The sequence below is a fragment of the Diadema antillarum genome, unplaced genomic scaffold (genome assembly GCF_040938485.1).
Source record: "Diadema antillarum isolate AM-2024a unplaced genomic scaffold, OU_Dant_1.0 seq00000738_RagTag, whole genome shotgun sequence".
Taxonomy (NCBI): Eukaryota; Metazoa; Echinodermata; class Echinoidea; order Diadematoida; family Diadematidae; genus Diadema; species Diadema antillarum.
The window spans coordinates 508,716-531,141 of NW_027271636.1; the positions used below are offsets into that span (position 1 = coordinate 508,716).

Sequence of the window (22,426 nt, forward strand, 5' to 3'; positions counted from 1 at the left end):
ATGAAATCATTAACAGGCTTTACAACATTAAAAAATCAAATCAAAAAATTGCAAACCGTCTTTTCTTGAAAAAAAAAAGAGAGAAACGGGAAAAGAAAAAGAAAGGAAAGACAGAGAAGTAGAAAGGTAGTAAGGCGTAGAGAGAGTCTCAAACACGAGTTTCATTGCCGCAAGTAGGAAACATGACCATCATGACGATATTTGAGTATACATTGTACATGACAAAGAGAATAGCATTGCTTTCATGTTTGTTTTGTTGTACACTTATGTTAAGGTGAATTATTGTTGATTACTTTGTCTTTTCCTTACTATTCTAGATGCAAAACAATTGAGTGGTGATTAATCAGTTTACTGTCAGAAAAGAATCAATCATTAAGATGCAGAAAATCGCGGTTATACACATAACATAACATAATATAACATAATGTCATGTGATATGTGAAAAAAAAATTATGTTCTGGAATAGGTATTCGAGTAACAACGAATAAATTCGAATGACTGCAAGATGACTGAAAAGAAACAGAAATGCTTGGGTGGGACGATGGTTCTTGGTGTTGAATACAGCTGCATAGTGATTAAGAAAAAAAAATGATTCAATATGTTCAGTATGTAATAAGATATTTAGTATGTACATGCAATAGGATGATGCCTCTCTAAGCGTCATCCGTCGCACGAGAGCGCCCTTCAAAACAACAGCGAGAAAGCAATAGGCCTACACATATCAATTTAATCTCTATAACACTGTCATAATGTAAGACATGCAACTTTGTGGTCAAATAACACGGCCACCACCACAGCGACATAACAGTGTCAATCAAATCATGTATTAATAAAAGGCAAAGAATCATAAGATACCGTGCAGGCAAATGACACTCTATAGGTATGGACAGTTGTCAATAAATATTCTTTTTTTTTTCGAGCCTATTAAGTAATGACGGCGTTACATGTAGAGATTGACAGTTGATCTAAACTGCAATAAGTGAGCAGACATAATGCAATTTCACAATAGACGCAGAATTTATATAAATTTCCGTCACGTTACGTACGTCATTATTGCGAAAGTATGAAATCACGTCAAATGTAAGAATTCAATCATAATAATGTTTTAGTGTTAACTATGTGGTTTGACTTCTTATGTAAGTTTCTTTCAGTAATAAATATCATTAATTGTCCTTATCAATATTGTCAATCAAGTTGTGATGATGCTTGGATGAAACGGATGACATTGACTGCTATATTATCAAACTCTTTTTGTCTCACACATAGCTCGCAGCGACATACCATGTCTAATTGAAAATGAACAGAGAAAATTAATTGAGTGGTTTGGCCTTTGTGGGAGTGGCCAGGTTATCCGCCAGGTTTAAAGGTTATGGACCATAAAAAAGTGAGAGAAACTCTATAAACACAAACCCGCAGTCGTGAGGGATTACTTTCATTGACAGGCCTCGTCCACTTCAGTGGGATGTTCAATGTTCCTTCACAATGACTTGGAAAAAGTGCAACTTGTCATTGTTGTCTTTATAGTTAATATGCCGTCATGCATGTCGTTTTCCAACATAATTAGGTATCAATGGAAAGAGAAAGAGTCCCCCCTCCTCTTACCAACATTGCGCTCTCCTTATTTATGAAACAGTAGCCCTCTAAAATTGGATTATTTTTTTCTTGATATGCGCTGCATAATTGTCATGAAATGAGTTTAGATCACAACAAGCCAGTGTCCCGTGTACGTCTAGTAGGACGTAGGTGGTGTGCAGTGACCCCATGACCTTGGGACTCCACCATGACCGTAAGGGTTGCGGGGGGGGGGGGGGGGCATGCGTCGAGTCGTACGTGGGTAACCCGAGCTCAGCTTCCCTCGGGTAGTACGAGAAAATTTGTAAGGTATATTGTACGTTGTGTGTATCGGCCCTTCGTGCGACGATCGCAGTTGTATCTTGTCTTGTATATCTTCTCCTTCACATGCACTTCGATTGTGATTGCGTGAATTAATGATGTCGACTCGGCGTGGTGATATGGTGTTATGTGATTGCCATGAGGCTGATTGAAATGTCCGCTATACAATTATTATCCCCCCAAAAAAGATTAAAAACAACAACTTGAGAGATCCAGTTGCACCACACTATGCATGCAATAAACGTACATAATTCTAGGGTAATCCTAAAAATGTATAATGACGCGACATATCACGCGACAATCTACAATATCAGTAGAGTGCTAGCTATCTCATTCAGTGTGATCAGGGGGAGATGGAAGAGGTCTCTTCCACCTCCCGGTTTGATGTATGCAGCGCGTTGTCCTGTGTGTCAGCATCGCTCGGACTACTCCGACCCGACCGACGCCGTGAAGCGACACTGGCCGCCATCGTACTGACGTACTGTGTGCCTGTGCTTTCCTGATCCGACATAATATACACATTACACAGTTGCGATATGTGGCGTGCACTGCTCATAAGGATGGCGGTTTAACAACAGTTCTGCTTCTACGCGCACACCACAAACCTGATTCTTCATCGTGAAAAAAAGTTAATTGTATAATTCCCATCCAAGCGCCTCTCGAAGGGAATCGGACTCTCTGAGAAGGTCAGTTCTATTATGGTCCTATTATAATACATGTATTCTATTTCACTAAAATGGCTTGTACACATGCACTTGACCTTACAATCATTATTTTGTTAGCTTGCACATTATCCTTCACTCCCTGACTTTGGCTGATCGTCAGAGATAATCATTCATTCATACCAGTCCAGATGTTTACACAACGATGCTTGAGTGCCTTATGTATTGATATGACATCTTGCACACAAAAAAATACTGCAGAGATCAGATCAGAGTGAAGTATACATCAGCTGCAGTCACCGCCATGATCGACTTCCTTGTAACCCTAACGGAGTCCAGTCTCGAACAGGTCAATGGGTTGACCATCACAGCTACTCTTGGAGTCCTTCTCGTCTCCATGGCAATATGGAGCGTCAGCCGACCAAGCAAGTTTCCGCCCGGACCAAGGGGTCTTCCCATTTTGGGTAGCATCTACGGTGAGTTTGCATGTATCCAATCCACGTTCTGTTGACTTTAATCATTGGTAATCATCGCTAATGGATAGTATTGTCAAATGCTTCATCCCAGATTTCCATAATAGAGTAGGAATGTTTCCGGATTAAAAGATTCTTTTTTTTTCAAGCAACGGGTGACACTGTCGGAAAAGTGAATGAATCCTCTCCCCGCAGCACCAATAAATTATTGGTTCGGTTGCGACTGCAGTATATTACAACAGTTACGTTTTTGGTCAATATCGTAGACAATTCCTCCACCATAAAATATCTTGGCAAATTATTTCAACACTACGATTAAGTTTTAGGGTTTTTTATATAGTTTTGGTTTAGATTGTTACATTTTCATTTCATCGAAATCAGGAAAAGAAGTAGTGAACCTTTCTGTGCAGGTTTGATAGAGATTGATGGTGAAGTAACCTCATCTAATTTGCATACCGTGAGACTGTGAGGTTGTGACTCCCCTCACTCATTGGACATAAGAGACTGTCCAATTTTAGCGGCACTTATAAGCTATGCCAATTGGTGTAATTGATTGTTTATTCTATGTGATTCTTCAAGCAGCCCCATTTTGTCTTTTCTCTCCTGCCTGTCCCTCTCTCTCTCTCTCTCTCTCCTCGTGTTTTCGTTCTAATCCGTTACACTTGCCTTACTCGGTTTTCTGCTTGCATAATACTGGATGTATATCTATGCACTGTTTGTTGTTAAGTGTTTGAAACAACAATCCACATAATTACAGTTTACGAAAGCCATTTAGTGACAGTTCTGATTTGCATGACTGATAAATGATTACCCGGACATCAGTGAGTGCGTCTTATTTACTGGGTTCGAGACATTTTAGTTTCTTCATCTCTTATATCATTCAAGATATGACTGAAAGCCCAGAGGTAGTGTTCGGTAAATGGGCCAAGAAGTACGGTGACATCTTTGGTCTCAAGATTGGACAGCGGTGGATGGTGATTTTAAATCGCAAAGACCTGATAAAGGAGGCTTTGATAAAGCAGGGTGTGGAGTTTGCCGGACGGCCCGATTTCTACTCGGGTAAGAATCAGTTGCTGTTTGCTGAAAAATATATTTTAGAAATGCCAGACGTTGACAATGGGTTAGCTGAGTGTGCAGTACCATGCTGCTAGATTAGATTGCCACCTAATCTACAATGTATTTTGCCAAACCGGAAACCCGGGCTGAAACTCTTTTGATATCCTATAATGTTTTACTTGTGCTTTGATTTTTATCACATGTCTCCCTCTCTACAAATATATTTTTAAGTTCGTATCTACAGCTGATCTGCTGCTGGCTTTATTTCCCCGACAAGTTTGTTAAAAATAGATCACCATTTGCTATCTTACAAATAAGTCGTACAAAGGGAGAAAATTGTTAAAAAAGCACACCAAAACACATCTTCATCCCTCTGCTTTAGTCTCTTGGTTTTTTTTTTATGTACTATACTCATGAAAGAAGTATACGTGTTCTATCAATTTCTGAAGTCGGGAATGAATATTTGTTTATCCTGAAAGACTTGAAAAAGAAAATCGTTAATCTGATCATTTTACCCATATCATGACTTTTCTTTTTTACGTGCAACTTGTGTCATCCTCGCCTTTCTAATAATCACATTTTGTTACTGCTTCCATTTTTATAATGTTATAGAGAAGGCACCAGTAGTTAATGAATATACAGGAAGGATTAGTGTTGATTTGTCTCTGAGTTGATTTGTAGCTACATTGGATTATACGATGTGAAGTGGAATGTAAATACAGTTGTGACATGATGTACACTCGCAGCTCGGATTATAGCAAATGTCATGGTAGGTGAACGAAGGTTATGATTAGCCATTGTTTTTTAACCACTATCATGAACTTTTATTTTCTGTTATGATTTTATTGCAGCCGAGCTATTCACGGATGGATTTAAGGACATCGCCTTCAGAACTTACTCTGAGACGTGGAAGCTTCACCGGAAACTAGGACACACGGCACTCAGGTATGTAAGACAACTTCCCGTTTAGTAGTACTTTATCTAGACTGATAAGTACTTTGGCATTGTTAAGGTGAACCTTCTTTCTCCTTTAACACCCAAAAATCTTTGTCTAGCTAGTTCGCAATACACAACCCATATAACCCATTATGATATAGCGTGTAGCGTCACTTTTCAATAAAATCTTTTTGAGCAAAGCGATTTGGCAGGGGTTTTTCTACTGCACTTGCTGAATAACTTCTGCGTGAAAATGGTAATGGTTATGATTTTGTGTTGAGTCATGCGCGAGTGAGCACCCATTAAAGACAACATGGTCACTGGTCATGAGTATATTTCACATCAAATCATTACACTCCTGTTATACGAGTACAGTTACTATAGTTTACTGTGTAGTGTGTTTGAATTTGTATTCTATTTGCAAATGTCTACACTACTACCGTAATCGCTAATATTATTGTTATTGGTAATAGTACTGTAACAGCGTCATAATTACGACATTACTCTTCCCAGTATCGCCAGTTGTCAATATGTATTCTGCTCATTTTTTTTTCTATTTTCAAGGCATTTCGCAACCGGAAAACCTCTGCAAAAGCTAATCTCCAGCGTGTACCCGAAGGTGGAGAAGGAGCTAGCCGAGAATGACGGGAAGCCGATCGACCCTCGACTCCTCCTTACTCTGATCATGTACAATGTCCTCTCACAGATGTGCTTTGGAAAGAGGTAGCTATTGCACACGGCATAAGCACCGGGTGATTTCAGGAAAACATATACAATGAGCACAATGATACACAAGTACACACCTATGATGTGTGTGTTGACAGAAAATCAATGAAATTTGATAAGTATACGAGTCGTATGATTTGAGGTTTGCCAAGCATATCCACAGTGATTGCAGAGTTGAAATAATGCTCCATAAATAGAGACGCACACGCTGACAGAAAAACGATACACAAAGTGAGATTCTTCTCCTTTATTATCGAGGCGCAAAGCTTTTCTTTCTTCTAGAGATTTTTTGATACATTTCCGGGAAAAAGACAGAGAAAACCTTTTTGTCTTAGTCCATCCTGTTCGAACAAGATATGAATCCCAATACTCTGTACGGGTCTGGTGCAATTACCCCCGGGTAATTACCCCGGACCCTTCCCCTAAGCCTAACCCTGATCCTAATCCTGAACCTAATCCTAACCCTAACCCAAACTCTAAGCCTAAAACCTAACCCTAACCCTATAATCTTTACTCTAACCTTATCACTATATTATCAGGGGGTAATTGCCCTCTATACTAACCCCTATCTAATCGTCGCCAATGTTTTTACTTTTTTGACAGTACTAAATAGTTTTATGGTTCTATACTCATACTCTCCATCATCAGCTATGCTCTTCATGATCCCAACGTGAAGGAATGGATGCAGTTGAATGACGAAGCTAATTCCAAATTGGGTCTCGGTCTCGCAGCCGACGTCTTCTCCTGGGCCAAGTACGTCCCTAGCAGCGGGCCCCGTATGATCAAAGATATCACCGCTAAGATGCAGAAGTTCATTAAATCCGAATTGACGCAACACAGACAGAAAACTTACGACCCTGGTAAGCTATTTTCATACAGGCGACTGTTACTATTGCACAAAAGCACAGAGCAAAAATTTAACACGGTCCTCCGTTTTCCTTCGTTATACGAACTAAGTACGTATAAGGAGAACTAAGGGAGTTGGAGATAACGGGAAATTTCGCGTCCCAGTACGGACAGCCCCAAGTTTCAAGTGCTGTCAATTCAGCTTCGTTCTACCATTAACGCATTATCACTACCTGTCCCTTTTGCCAATCCCGTCCTCTCGTGTTGTCTCACGTCCAGCCCTTTCTCCACGACTGTCTGAATTGTGATTGCTGTGTACTTTCATCGCTGGATAAGAAGAGTGCAATGAACTACAATTCATGATACAGTCAAACCTGTCTATAGCGGCCACCCAAGGGAAACGAAAAAAATGGCCGTTATAGACAGGTGGCCGCTATAGACAGTTTATCCAACTATATGTGTGAATTGCCTATACATGTACACGTACATGTATTATCGTTGTATACAGCTATAAGTACTTAGTATACATGTACATGCGTACGTATGCACACGTGTGTTTCATGCATTGAACAATGCCCGTGTTTATGAAATTGTTGCACAGTAGCATGTTGTACAGTCGTGAAGAAAGCTTAACAATAGCGCATTATTATGACTGAATAAGTGATGAATGCAGCGGTGGTGATCACTTAACGTTGCCCATGAATGGCTGGTACGGCCACAAATCAGAAAACACGCTGAATTACCAGCTCTTTGGCCGCTATAGACAGGTTAAAATCTTCCGCGGGAAACAAAATGTGTGGCCGCTGGCCGCGTTAGACAGGTGGCCGCTATACACAGGGTCTTTAACAGGGCTATTCTCTCGGGGGGATTTTTCAGTGGCCGCTATAGACAGGTGGCCGCTATAGACAGGTGGCCGCTAAGGCAGGTTTGACTGTATCACTGTAGGATTACCTGGCAATAAAAGAAAAACACACTTCTATAAGAGAATCACACTATTATTTCATGTTTTCAGCATAAGAAAAAAGCATCTGGCTTACTTCTTTCAGATATAAGGGGAAGTAATGTTGGCCTCAACATATTACGTCAGTAACGAAAGGAAAGGAATGTGTAAATTACATTAAATAGTATTTTTTGTGTGTGGAATTCAAATGTAATCGCAGTCACTCAATACCTGTCGAAGGTATTCGGTCATTTGACATGTGCTACCTGATGTTTTGGTTGATCTACTTTCAAATCCGAGAAATCAAGAACGTCATTATGGCTGTGTTCTAGACTGAGAACATCAATTGCAAATTGACGTGATGAATAAAGTAATACATTTTTCCGTCGGTGTCCGTTTTAAAGACAACATCAGCGATTTCTACAGCATGCTGCTGAAGGCCCAAGAAGACGCAAAGCGAGAAGGGGAGAACGTGGACAAACTGACTGATGACCACATTCTACAGACTTTAATGGACATCTTCAACGGTAAAGAAATCAGCCAGTTTACGATGTGGTTTGATATTGTCATCGCTTTCAAAGTATTTACGCTTCCAGTTTGTTTTATTCCTACGAAAAATTACAAACATGTAGTGACCTCTATGCACTATTGACTCCTGTAAGTGTGCTTTGTGTTATTTCAGTAATTTCATCATGATAATTCTATTGAATAACTTAATTTCTCTGTGCAGTTGATTTATCAATATCTGATGAGATCAGATGAAAATCAGTGTTGATATTTGTCTTCGGAGAATACAAATACAATTCGTTTAAGATTGTCCATATTTGCCTTTTCATTTTTGAAGCACCATGAGCACTGAAAGGTGGACATGTGCGCTCCACAAGTAACCACTATTATTAGTAGTAGTTGTGGTCTTGTGGAGCCAAACACAAGTAATCCAACTAGCCTCGAATTTGATAATCAGTTTGACCTGCTGCATGTTACATTTTTTTCAGTTTTTTTCTTAATACCTACATGTATGCACATACCAAAATGGATGAATATTTATAATGATACAAATCATTACATGTACCAAAGAAATTTCTAGTTTTACTTTTCTATCATCATTGAAAGTGACAGTTTTCCCTCTGGTCGTTCAATGTGATTCATATTCATCTCATTTGTTCTGGTTCACTCATTTTCACTCATTTTTTTATCTCTTTTGTTCTGGTTTTATGTCTATCTTCCTTTGAAATACTAGCATTTTGTTCAAAATTCTGTCCTGTAAATACACACTTACTGCCCGATATGCCTCCATTGGCATTAGGAGCAGCAACACACATCCTCCACTTCTCGAGGTCCTGGGCGAGTCTCTAGATAGATCCCCATGAATGATTTAACGCCTTTAATTCTTCCTCTACACTGTTCTTCTCCAGGTGGTCTTAGCACGTCCCCTCTTGCTCTTTGCTTCAGGTGTCCAGTGAAGTGCTACATGAGTGATATTTTGAGCATCCATCCTGAGTATATGCCCAATCCACTTCCATCTTCGTCTCGGGACAATATTATAGCACACATGTCTTCTTGATTACATTTAGAGAGTAATTCTTCATTGGATATCTTGTTATGTCGTCTCTGCCGATATCCATTCTTGCTTTGCCTTTTCGTTGTAGCCTAGGCAGTGTCATCAAGGTCTGCCAAAGGCTGGAATCTGTTTTTCAGCTGTCTGAGGTCCTGGTCCAGTGACGACGATGGCACTCTTGGCAGCATTGATAGTGTATCTCCACTTATTGGAGTATTCATACACTATCTGGAGCATGCTGTTCACCTCATCTGCTGACGTTGCTACAAGAGCAACATCATCTGCCAGAACCAGTATACCAGTGTAGATAGAGTGTACTATAGACCCGAGCCCTGAGTCCCGGAGTCTAGTGATGAGACCATTTATGTACACCAGGTAGAGCAGGAGGAGAGGAATCCGCCGTGTCTGACACCCTGCCTCACATGAAAGGATTCGCTTGTTCTGCCGTTCCACCAGACTTTGGCTGTCAGGCCTTTGTACAGATTCTTCATGAGTAGCCAGAGGTTTCCATGAACACCTGCTTTAAATAGCTTTAGTAGCAGGTCATTGTGCCACAGGGTATCACAGGCCTTTGCTGCATCTAGATAGGCCTCAAAGGTTTGCATCTTGTTAAGTGAGTGACTCTCAATGACGATGTTAAGGGTGCTTGCCAGTAGCATACGTGAGTGATCTTCCTGGAATCCACTTTGCAGATCATCTGGCATATTCGGTCTGCGAAGAGTCTCCTCTATGTGTGGTTTTATGAGCAGCTCTAGGAGTTTACAGAACACGGATGTCAGAGAGATAGCCCTGTAATTGGAGGGGTCATTCATCGGTTTCCCTTTCCTTTGTGTGCGGGTAGGATGAGGCTGATCTTGAAGCTGGCTGGGACGTGGCAGTGGTATACAAACGAGTTGAATACCTGCACAAGGATGAGACGTACGATGGGACCGGCACATTTGATGTGTTCCGGGCAGATTTGGTCTTGCCCGCCAGCTTTTCCTGCCTTCAACTTACAGATTGCATTGTTTATTAAAGTGTGAGGTGGTGATACTCAGTTGGGTTCTCTGAAGGGTTTCCGCTGCAATACTCTCTTCCTGGTCTATTAGACACGGGGGGAGATCTTTCGGTGTTAAAAGTACTCCTCCCATCCTGCGAGAATTTGATGACCTGCGTATGTTCTTTCACGTACAACTATGGAGTCTGTCTCTGCACCTTTTTTTAGGAGACTTTGTGCTGCCTGACTAGCTTGCAGAACAGTCGGGAATCGTCTTCCCTTGAAGATTCAACTTCCTCTAGGATCTTGTTTTGCACACGCTGCCTTTCCTGACGTAGATGGCGTCTGTACCTTTTCTTTGCCTGTGTGTAGCTCTGCCGCACATTACACTCATTGTTCGGAGGACGACCTTGCTCCTTCCTGATTTTCCAGGCGTACTTCATGTGGCTGTATGTCTGATCCACTGCTTCAGTCCATTCTAGCTTCCTGGCTTTAGGGTGCTAGAAAAAGAGTGAGGCAGGTTGGAGGCTGAAATCTGAAGCATGATGTTTGATATCTCATTGAGGAGCTCTTCGGCGACTTCTGGGTGTAAAATTTTTGATTCCATAGGGAGGTGCGACAAGGTCCCTCTGTATAGCTTTTCTAGGGGTCGTGTGTACAGCATTTCTATGGATGCAGGGTCAAGAGTTTCCCATCTTATCTTGAGTCGAGGAAGTTTCCTTCCATATGGTAATGAGGAGGGGCTGTGCTGTTGTTTGCGTGGGCCTGGCCTGTCTTGGCAGTTGTCATACAACACTTTGACTGAAAGATGATCTGACGTGTTCTTTGGTTCATCTGAACAGATATGAAACTCACAGTAAGTATCCACTTTGTTGGTTCTAACCAGGAGTTGATCTAGATTTGACTTTGTCATTGATGAAACTGGAAGCCCATCACGCCTGAGGTTCTTGGATCTTTGGTTCTTGCTTTTTCCGTAACATTTTTCTTTATTGAGGACAGGGTTATTAGCCCTGTGCCTAACCCCCAATCTGGAGAACCAGTGGATCAATTGCTTGTCATCTCGTCTCTACCCAGCAAGACATTTCAGTCACCTTTTTTTTTTCTCTCTCTCTCTCTCTTATATGCTACCAGCTGGAACACAGACTACCATTGACACATTGTACTGGGCATTTGCCTTGATGTCAGAGAACCCTGCGGTTCAGAAGAAGGCCCAGGCGGAGATCGACTCCGTGGTCGGTCGTGAACGTGTACCAACTATCGAGGACCGTGGGACGTTGCCCTACACCGAGGCCACTTTGTATGAGGTGATGAGGTACAGCACGATCAGTCCTTTAGGTCTGCCACATTCGACCATGTGCGATACCAAGATACGTGAGTATCGATCGATAGGCACGTCAGATATACGTCAGTTGTTGCGTCAGTCACGCAATTTCTAGATGAATTTGCTCAGCGGCAAACCAAAAATAAAAGACAATGATTCTTTTGTGGATGGAGTAAAACGTATACTGTGAAATAAAGTAATGAATTTCCAGAAAATCTCTAAAATAGATACATTTAAATTTCGGAATTTCATTACGGAAATGTAATGGTTGTGTCCTATAAAAGTAAACCTTTCTGATTGTTTATTTTTATTTTTATTTATTCATGTTTTCTTTTAAAAACAATACAGGGTAGGCACATTCAGTTTGCTAACTGCTTTACAATGGCGCCCTGTATATACACAAAATAAAACAACAAATACATTTGTAGTAACATGATTCACACAATTACCGATCAGTGACATAAACAAACAAAAGAAATCAACTTAACTACACATCTGTTACATGTATACATAAAATCTAAAACCTTAACGATTTAGAAAAGGGAATAGTATATAAACACAAACAAAACAAAGAAAAAAGTCTAGTGGGTGTGACAATGTAAAAAAAAAAGAAAAAGAGGTCTTATTGGATTCATTGGAAGAGAAAAGTTAAAGCATGCGGATAAATCTTAAACAATTTGTTTTGAATATAGTCAATGACGAAGACAGTTGTACTTCAATGGGGAGTTTGTTGAAAAGAGAGCTACCGGTGTACGAAAAGGAACGTTTCTTATATTCGGTTTTCGGGTAAGGTATTGATAGAGTGCAATTCTTAGAGTATCGTGTTTTGTAATGATTAGCTGAATAAGAAGTGATTAGAGGATTTAAATAAATAGGTACCAGATTATGACGGATTTTGAAGGTGAGTATGCAATATTGTAACTTGATTCTTTCTTCAACAGAGAGCCAATTTAAAGTGGTGAGTAGAGAGCACTGCGGAGTATAACAATCAACATTAAGTACTAAGCGCGCATATTTATTCTGCATTCTTTGTAATTTCTGCACATTAGTCTTAGAACAACTACCCCATGCCGTGCAACAATAATCAATATGTGGCAATATAAAAGCAAAATATAAATTGATCAACATTTTTTGGGGTAAAAGATTTTTTATACGACGGATGCATCCTATTGCTCGAGATATCTTTCCACGTACATGCAGTATATGATCATTCCACAATAATTGGGAATCTAATATAACTCCCAAATATTTAACAGTATCAATGGTTTCTAATACAATATCATTGTACATTATTACAGGTACTTTATTTCTCAATTTTCTTTTCGGACCAAAAAACATTACTTTAGTTTTCTCAGAATGCAGTATCAATTCATTACATTCCAACCATCGTGTAATTAAGTCAAAATCATTTTGAAGAGTTTTTTGAATTTGTAAAAAAATTGAGTCCATTAGTAAACACTGCAGTATCGTCCGCATATAAGGACAATTTAGTAGAAGCATTACATTTCAAATTGCAAATATCATTGATATACAATCAAAAGATCAGAGGACCAAGGATGGACCCCTGGGGTACCCCCGATTTCATAACTACATAATCACTTGTATATTCATTCACAGATACACACTGCAATCTTTCATGAAAATAACATTTGAACCAATTATACTCTCGACTTGAAATACCATAATAGGTCATTTTTTCCAGAATCTTACCATGGGGAATCACATCAAACGCTTTTTTCAAATCCAAAAATATTGCCCCTGTAAGATGTCCCCTGTTCATATTTTCTAACAAAAAATCAACTATATCAGTTACACACGTTGCGGTCGAATGTGATGGCCTAAATCCAGACTGTTGTGAAGATAATAATTTATTTTCATTTAGATAAGTATACAACTGTTCATGTACTGCTTTTTCTAACATTTTTGATAAAATGGGAAGTATCGATATTGGTCGAAAATTATTAATATCATATGTTCCACCTTTATGTACCGGTGTAATTCGAGCTTTTTTAAATTCTGCCGGAATTTGAGATGTTTGTAATGAGCGATTGAATATAAAAGTTATCTGTTCACAAATATAACCAGCTGACAATTTTAACAGTTTTGGGTGTAGGCCATCAGTACCCATAGCTTTTTTGCAATTAATGTTAAGCAGTTCATTTTTTACAAATTCAACAGATATTTCTTTGAATTGGAACTCTGTGCTTACTTGAGCCAAAGTTTCCATAGTGTTGACACTTATATCTGAGGACTTGGTGTTATTTTTAAACCTTTCACACACGTTATTAAAAGCTTCATTAAGAATATTCACTACCGTACTGCCATCATTCACTACTTCATCATTTACAAGGAGCTTGAGCTCTGTTTCACTTCTTTTATTTGGCAAGAGATTCCGTAAAATCTTCCAATTTCTATGAACATCATTGCCACACGATGAAAATGCTTCTTTATAATAACCTTGTTTTAAACGTTTATTCAAATTATTAGCTCTATTTCGATAAAACTTAAATTTTTGCCAGTCAGATTCAGAATCAGTTTTTCTGAACTTTTTTCTGTAGAAATCACGTTCACGGGCCAGCTTTATATATTCTTCTGTTATCCAAGGGACTCCTCTTTGTTTTCTTCTAACTGAAATAATCGGAGCGTGTTTATTGCTCAATGAGCTAAACATAGATTTGAACATATCCCATAATTCTTGAACGGATTTTTCTCCTGAGTAAAATGAACTCCAGTCTAGGCCATTTAAGTCTTTTTTTTTCATCAAAGAAACGAAACGATCTAATTTTGCTGATCTTTGGTGAAAAAGGGCGGCTTTTACCTTGGATAACTGAAAAAATCAAAGAGTGATCACTGAAGCCAATACACTGTACGCCTGACTTGACGATTTTCATTGAGTGCGAAGTAAGTATTAAGTCTATCAGAGACTTACTACGAGGTGTTACTCTGGTTGGTTCTTCGATGATTTGTTTCATTTGTGTAGTGGCACAAAACTCTAAAATATTCTTTGATAAATTATTTTTCGTGGTCATATCACAATTGAAATCTCCCAAAATCATGACGTTATTTGACAAGGATAATACCTTGTCAACTGACTCTTCGAGAGTGGCAAAAAATGACTTGTGTGCATCGGGCTTTCTGTAAAGAATACTGATATATAATGAACTGCTGTTTTCACGCTTTATTTCCAACCATAATATCTCACTCTCGCTTCGTTCTAGGTCATTTCTTCGTACATATGAGAATTTGCTGTTGACATAACACCCAACTCCTCCACCATGACCATTTCTATCCAGTCTCTCAAAATTGAATCCATCTATTGAGACCATGTCGTTAGTGATATCATCATGTTAAATTGTATATTTGAAATTGTCGAAGTTACCACTTTATGGACGTAAGGACAATGATGTGTTCTCATTGATTACTTGAAATAGGTGACTACATCATCCCAAAAGGAGCGGCGGTGGGCATCAACATTCATTCCATGCATTTTGACCCCCAGGCATGGGATGACCCAGACTCCTTCAAGCCAGGTAAGCAATCCTAAGGACTGGGCCCTGTTTCATAAAGCTGTTCGTAAAGTTACAAACAACTTACGAGCGACTGGTGATCAATTCTTGTGCTGAATTATGGAAATTGTGATAAGTATACCACATCAGATCACCCTCCTGGTCTTTAGGGTATTCAGGACATTTATGAGCCTACTAATTCTGCACTGATATTAGGGGAACATCTTAATCAGAAAAATGAAATAGAATCTGACAATGACCAATATGTGCTGGCTCGAGAGTAATGTTTCAAATTATCTCTAATACAGTATACTATACGTGGGATTATGCCGCGATATACATTGTGACTACGAGTGTGAGAGTATTAACGGTAGCAAAGTAGGCTATATTGCACACTAAATAGCGTGATTAAAATAGGACGTGACGAAAACGCTCGTATTCAATGTAGCATACGGGAGAGAGAATAACACCAACCCGGGCACCAGCTAAAGGAATTGTTGAGAAAGCCTGGCCGTGTCCTGGCACGTCATGTCATGTCACGCTGACTGATGTGTCTTGTTACGTCATGGCACTGTGTCACTTGGCGTTTGTCACTGGTAGGGTCTACTTTAGGATTCGTAGGAACCTCCTTACTGACTTTGATGTATTGAAGCATTCGTGTACTTCAAAAACCAAACTATCATTATTTTCTGGCCAACAAATATTTTATTGTGTTCTTCTACTCGCTCCCAGAACACTTTCTAGATGATGGAGGAACGGTCCGCCAGCATCCTCCCAGCTTCATGCCCTTCGGAGCGGGTCGCCGTAGCTGTCTCGGAGAGGCGGTTGCTAAGGCCGACCTCTTCCTCATCTTCTCCTGGTTCCTCCAGAACTACACCTTCTCCAAAGTACCAGGCAAAGAGAGCGAGAGCCTTATCAACCTCATCCCTAAGACAATCGCTGGGCGTCTGCTGAAACCATACGAAATTGTAATTAGCGAGAGGAAATAACAAGAGATGGAAGTGTGCCTAACCTCAAATTACAGTGCATTGCCACTATGATTTTATGTTGTAGATTTTTGTTCATGTATTTTTGTGTAATTTTAAGAGTAAATATTGAACATTTTGAAGATGAATCCAAAAGGGCACATTCGTTACTAATAACAAATACTTCACTGCTTGGCAACTGAAAAAGAATACAATGAAACACTACATCGCTTGACATACAGTTCGACCTCGATTATCCGGCCATGTCGGGACCGGCGCTCATCCGGATATTAAAGCGAATTGGACGGATATGGGAGACACAATGTTAATGTATATAGCTGCCGTCCAAGCTGCCGTCCCAGTGCACTGGCAGCTAGGCAGTTAGCGTACCCCGCAACGGTGGTGTAATCTACGCTAGGCTGCGCAAAATTGTAGTCCCTTCTTTACAAAAATAAAGTATATCTTTATGTGAAAATCATACATGTTTTACCTCATTAGATATTGAGAAACCTATCATGCACATCTCATGAAATTAGTGAAATAGATCCATGAAAAAATGTTTCAAAATCACTGTTTTTTCTCAATTTTTGGATGAAAAAAAGTCCTTTACTGCGTGAGCGCATCCGGATAATAGAGATTTCCGAATAAAAGGGGGCCAGATAATCGAGGTCGAACTGTACATGGAATCTGACTTTCTTGAGAAGGAGACAGAGAGGTGAGAAAGAAATGCAGATAGAGAAAGAAGAAGAAGAAGATAATAAAATTAGATGGGTTTGGAAACACCACGAAGAGAAAGAGAGAAGGAGAGATAGAGCGATGAGAGAAGTGGTTCGCTCCGATGGTAAACTTTCCGCTATCGATTCCTATACCGTGGCAATTGCACCATACAAGAGTATCAAACCATACTTTCAGTGCCTTTGGCAAACATTACGCATTACGATTTTGAGAAACATGTAGACCTACAGCATTATGATGAATTATTATTGATTTATAATATGTCGTTACTGTTCTATTTCATAATATTCTTTTTGTTGGAGTGAGGATCAATCTATACATAAGACAAGAATTTTATTATCACAATTCTTTCATAAACATTTTGAACATTTATTGATTCTCTGTGTTTTGATAAAAATTCGTATCAAATATGTGTGAAAAGTCAATAAATTTGTATGTATTGAGAAAAACGGTACAAGAAAAAATATCTCTATTCTATGTTGACCCTGCAATATCAAAGCATAAAATGTATTGTGCTTGGAAAAGATGATTATTATTGAATAAAAATAAAATGGAAGTGTTTAATGAAATGATGTAAATCAAGTAGTATTGATACAACCACATAAGCTGTCAATCAGCTTCAATCAGCTTCAATGCCAGGATTCTTGCCATAAACTTTTATGCGTTCGGTCATTTATGTGTCAAGCGTGCAAGAGTAATGAGATAATTATGTGTTAGTGTCCTCTGCGTGGTTTGAATTCAAACAGAAGTTTGATTTCTTTGGTGTGTGTGTGTGTGTGTGTGTGTGTGTGCTTGTGTGTGTTTCAACTTATGAAAACAATTATTTGTCATTAGTAGTATGATTATTAATCAATTTGGTCGTACTAAAGTGACCAAAGATAACGATAAAGAAAAATTATTTCTCTTACTTAACAGAAAGAAAAACATAAAAAAAAACATTTCAGTTTCAGTTTCAGTAGCTTTCATTTCTCCACTTGTGCATAACAGAAAATAAGTATAACAATATCGAACATAATTTATTATTCACAAACCATGAAAATACAAACAAGACTTCACATTAAAAGTATGCAATCATAATCATGTGAAAAAAATACATGAATTTCATTACAGATCTATAAGTACACAGGTGGGGGAGACCGTTATCAACAACCAAATCGCTTGACTTGGACAACGGCCTCTGAACATTATGCCTTGTAACAATTTTTTTAACTAAAAGAACGGAAAAACACACACGTAAAACAAATAACGTAAATCTTTAAAGTATTTTAAATGTCATTTGACTAAAAAGGACAACACAAGGTGGAATCTAAAAAGACAAAAGCAAAACGAGAATAAGGGAGAGTAACGGAGAGTAGAGAGAAGAGAGGAGAAGGGAAGAAAGGCGATGAGAGACAGTGTTCAGGAATTGTAACATGATATCATCTATTTGTGTGTAGCTATTTCTAAGGAAAACGTAATTCGGGTTTTTTTTTCAATATTCAGTGATAATTTGTTCACTTAAAGCACTTTAAAACGTTTAATAATTCTAAATTGACAGCTGTAGTCACTGTATGTAGGTTTTTATGAGAAAAGAAGATGCTCGTGTCATTTGCTAACAAAATAAAGTTACACAACGGAGATATCACGAAGAACAGCAGAGAGTTGCAGTACTTTTAATTGGCTACACACAAATTCATATTCCGGCTATACAAAAATTTAAATAACGCAGAAATGAATACCCACGCAACCATCAAAAGAAGCACCACTTGAGGAAATGGAGCTTTAACTGCTGTATATCATTAGAAATTAAATAAAGATTCATATACATGTATATACTAACATATAGACATTAGTTATTATATACATGCAGTGAAAACTTTTGCTTTCGAAAGTTTATCACATTACCACCACCTAAAGCACAAAATCGAATCTGTATGATGAAATGTAATGTAAATGAAATCTGTAGAATGAAATGTAATAATGAAGAATCGCGAGACGTTGAGTACGTGTCTCATGATAACTTGTTTAGTTTGTCTGGAACTTTGAACGATCCATTCTTCTTCATCCGTCTGTGTCAACATCCATTCAGCCGTACGTGCTGCAAATACAGTACGACAAGCACCACTGATTAGTCCGATGTCGCAATTAACTGTGCATGACGCAAATCCTGCTTCTGTAGAAGGGCGGCTCTTCGGGAACGGAGCCCCACTACTCTTCTAGACAGGGCGTTGGCAAGGACCGGTGAGTACGTGTTCGCTCCGATCATAACATTCAGATGTATGCACGTTTTATCCTGGTAACTTGGCGAACAGCTATTCTCTCACTTGTTAGTTGCCTAATCTATTCACAAGGCTCTTACCCTGTCGCTGTCAAACAAGACTCTGAATGGCAGGCTTACTAAGTTGTCGTGGTTTATATTTTGTTCCATTCAAAGGATTTAAAAATGTAGTCTTATTTTCATAATATGACAAAGATATTAGGAAATGAGAATTCAACATATTTATATCTTTCTGGCATATAGGCAATGAAGAAGCACTATAATTGGCTTTTTCTAATTACCACTTTTAGAAGGCAGGGGAGTAATTTTACACGCAATACAACACGTCGGTAACAAGTTTAGGTATAATGACCTTTTCACAGAGAAAACAGAATCGCTTGTTTACATCGTTGTCCTACTGAGATATAACAAATAACTGTGAGTGTCGGGGTACAAAGTCTGCTCTGCGCTCAAGGGTGCTGGTAGTCATCTGTAAAATTATACCTATGATGTCTATTTAGCTCCAGGTCGCAGAGAGTCTCTTAGTCTAGATTTCCAGGGACTGTCTTCACTTTCTTTCTGTTTTCGTTATTCGTTGTCATAATGGCGCAAGGTAAAATCCATGTACGACTCCGTGTGCTGGCGCGGGACAATTATTAAAATAAATTCTTTAAGGACAAGTCGGGATCGCACGATTGCACAGTTTTGATTCAAGAAGTTTACCCTATACTAGTCTAGCTTCTGGACTCTTTTTACTCGTAGCCGTGATTGTACGCGACAAGCCGTATGAGGGCGTGACACCCGAGGATTGCGATTGGGCGCGCAGTCTCTCGATTATCGCAATCAGAAAATTTGCGCCGTCTCTTGGTCCCAGCACCAAGGGGACGGAGCCCAGACTAACCCTATACGTGCTGTTGCGATGATGACAAAAAACAAAGGTTCACAACATATAGACTAAGAAGGCCTACGAACTTTTCCATTGCCACGCGACCTCTCTGGTTACCTTGGGGGAACCACAGACCAAAGCCTTTATGAAGTTCACTGCCAAAATGGCTTTAAATCTAGGCCACATGCACACCCTGCTTTTTTCTACAGTATACGTGTATGTACATCAGTTAGATATAGGCCTCCATGAGTCCATACAGTACCATTCTACAGAGACACGGAATATGTCACGGTCGATAAGACGGGTGCAAACACGAGCAATCCTACCCGTTAGAAGAAAAAAAATACTATCCATTATTCAGCCTCGGACTCCTAGTTTTGAATGTAAGGCATATACATACATGTACTTGGCACAGAGAAGAGTGTTATGTAGGCCTAGTGGCACAACAAGTTCGTAGAATAATTGACATACTTTATCCACTCAGTGTCCAGCATACCCGGAAAATATTTGGAACAACCCTAACCCCAACCCCCTTTGTGTTTTCTTTCTTCAATACAGTGCCCCCAATTAAAGAAAAAGAGTACAGTGCACATTTGCGAGATGAGAGCGCGGAGAAGCGAAGCAGGACGAGCAGAGTTTTTTGCCCAATTCCTCTAACACAAAGTCTAATCATTGTCACTGATTCCATTCATTGATCAGGATACACAACCGTCGGTGAGTTGAATTGGCAGTTGGTATCTTTGTCTTGTATACACGGGAAATGGTACCGAATTCACGTTGATCTACTAAATGCGAGACGCATTAAGGCAAGTGGATACCGCCAAGGAGCATATGGGAACGTTGTTTTCTACCTCGCAGGTGTAACTAAAGGAGTTACTACAGGAAGTCTACCAGTAACTCCTCAGCGTAACATACTAGTACCCTGCCCGAATAGGCTGCAGCGAGGCTGCTGGTGTAAGACGCCAACCTCGGTATTCGCTTTATATACTTTATCAGTACTCCGAAATCTAATTAAGTGACGTTTAAACTTCAATCCGAATTCGCACTACAGCAAGTAGGTACGTATGTCCTTATAAAATGCTATGGTTTCATCACTCGTAAAGTCTGAACCGATCAACATAGTGACAGTCCCTCTGCATTCAACAGAAAGAGTACATATGGAAAACTTTCGCACGATTTCGCGCATTTAGGGTTGACAGACCAGAGTGCACGTAGTCGCCGAGAGCCAACAGCCGAGTGCACTCGAGCATAATATGGGAAGGAGCGGACTCGTCCATTGTACGGGAATCGGGAGAACCGTGCGTGTGCTTACTGGAGGGACAGAATACGTCTTTCAGGACAATAGCAGATCTGTACTACCATTTGTTTTTCGGACTAGTTTAATAGTTGAACATATAACTGAGAAGAACTACTTGCGTGTGCGTGTAGAATGTTATTGCTGATAAATATACATGAGAGTTGATCATTCACGAGCACACACACCAACGCGTACAGTATCTACATAATGGGTTCACTCATATCACCCCTGTTGATTTAATGGGACTGAACCATGGTCTGTTCAAGCACGGCTTGTTGCAACCTCAAGTCATCTCTTCAGAGCAAAATACGCATGATGATCCTTGAATTTGGCAATATTTAGCTCTGAAAGAAGTGGTAATACACTCTGCAGGATTGTCAGAATATTAATAAAGACTAATCTGTTACAATGTGGACGAAAGACGATTCAAAAGGCATGATATCCAGCGAAAATTGTGAATAACTTGAACTCTCCCGCCTTCGTTTCACAGCACAAACACAATTGTTTGTTTACGCACACTCGTCCGTTGTCCGTAAGCATTAGGGGAATTGTGTACAATGGACAGCACTAAAGCTCGCACGCTTTAGCAAAGTCACAAGCAGTTTTGTAAAACATTCTTTGATTTGACAAGAAAAGTGCCCTAATTTCTCTCTGACCAATCAAAGCAAGTTATACATCACTGAAGAGCCCAAACATTCTACTTCATTTTGAAGTGCGAGGGTAGACAATTCCACTAAGCTTCCGTGGTACAGCCTGTGATTTATATGGGCATGTCCGAAAATTATGGCTTATTTTGGGTACTCCGCCATGGACAAACTCAAGATTTGGTGATTTGAAGCAGAATTTCAGGGGAAAAGTGCCCTAATTTCCCCAAACCTACTTTTGGGGAAATTCACGGAGTAGAAAGAGGGTACATTCTAGTTTCATTTGGAGGGCGAGGGTTTTGAATTCATAGCCATGTTTTTTTGTGCAGAGCTATTTTTGTCCCAAAGGAGGGGGATATGACGCGTCTTTTCACGTGTTATAAGCACCGGTACTCTCGCTCCGGAGCAAATGCGCGCAAGTTTTCCATGAATTCTTTAAGGTCATTCGTCATAACGACTTGCATTATGTGAAGGGATTATCAGCTAATTAGCTCTCATGAAGGTGGCATGCCCTTTTTAATCATTTTTACTTATTTTCCCATTTAATATAGTAGGGCCTGAATTTGTAGTCCATTTCTTATCATATGATTGTGTCTTTAAATCGTGATAGACATAATTTATATATAGTATTTAATACATGTCAAAGTGTTTTCTAATCTGTTTAGGGCCTACCAGCGCAGATAATAAAGATATCTTGCACCCAAATATTTTACCGACTGAATACTGCAGAAATCAGGTCAGAGTGAAGTACGTCAGCTGCAGTCACCACC

At 39.5% G+C, this 22,426-nt stretch overlaps 1 protein-coding gene across 1 annotated transcript; it reads left to right on the forward strand.

Annotated features, from left to right (window-relative positions):
* The first annotated feature begins 2,859 nt into the window (after window positions 1–2,859).
* On the forward strand, window positions 2,860–15,882 carry LOC139738369 (steroid 17-alpha-hydroxylase/17,20 lyase-like). The gene is made up of 9 exons (XM_071649005.1): window positions 2,860–3,031; window positions 3,914–4,087; window positions 4,936–5,029; window positions 5,585–5,743; window positions 6,395–6,606; window positions 7,937–8,059; window positions 11,198–11,437; window positions 14,819–14,917; window positions 15,626–15,882. The coding sequence occupies exons 1-9, from the start codon at window positions 2,860–2,862 to the stop codon at window positions 15,880–15,882; spliced, it is 1,530 nt and encodes a 509-aa protein (XP_071505106.1).
* Window positions 15,883–22,426: the final 6,544 nt, after the last annotated feature.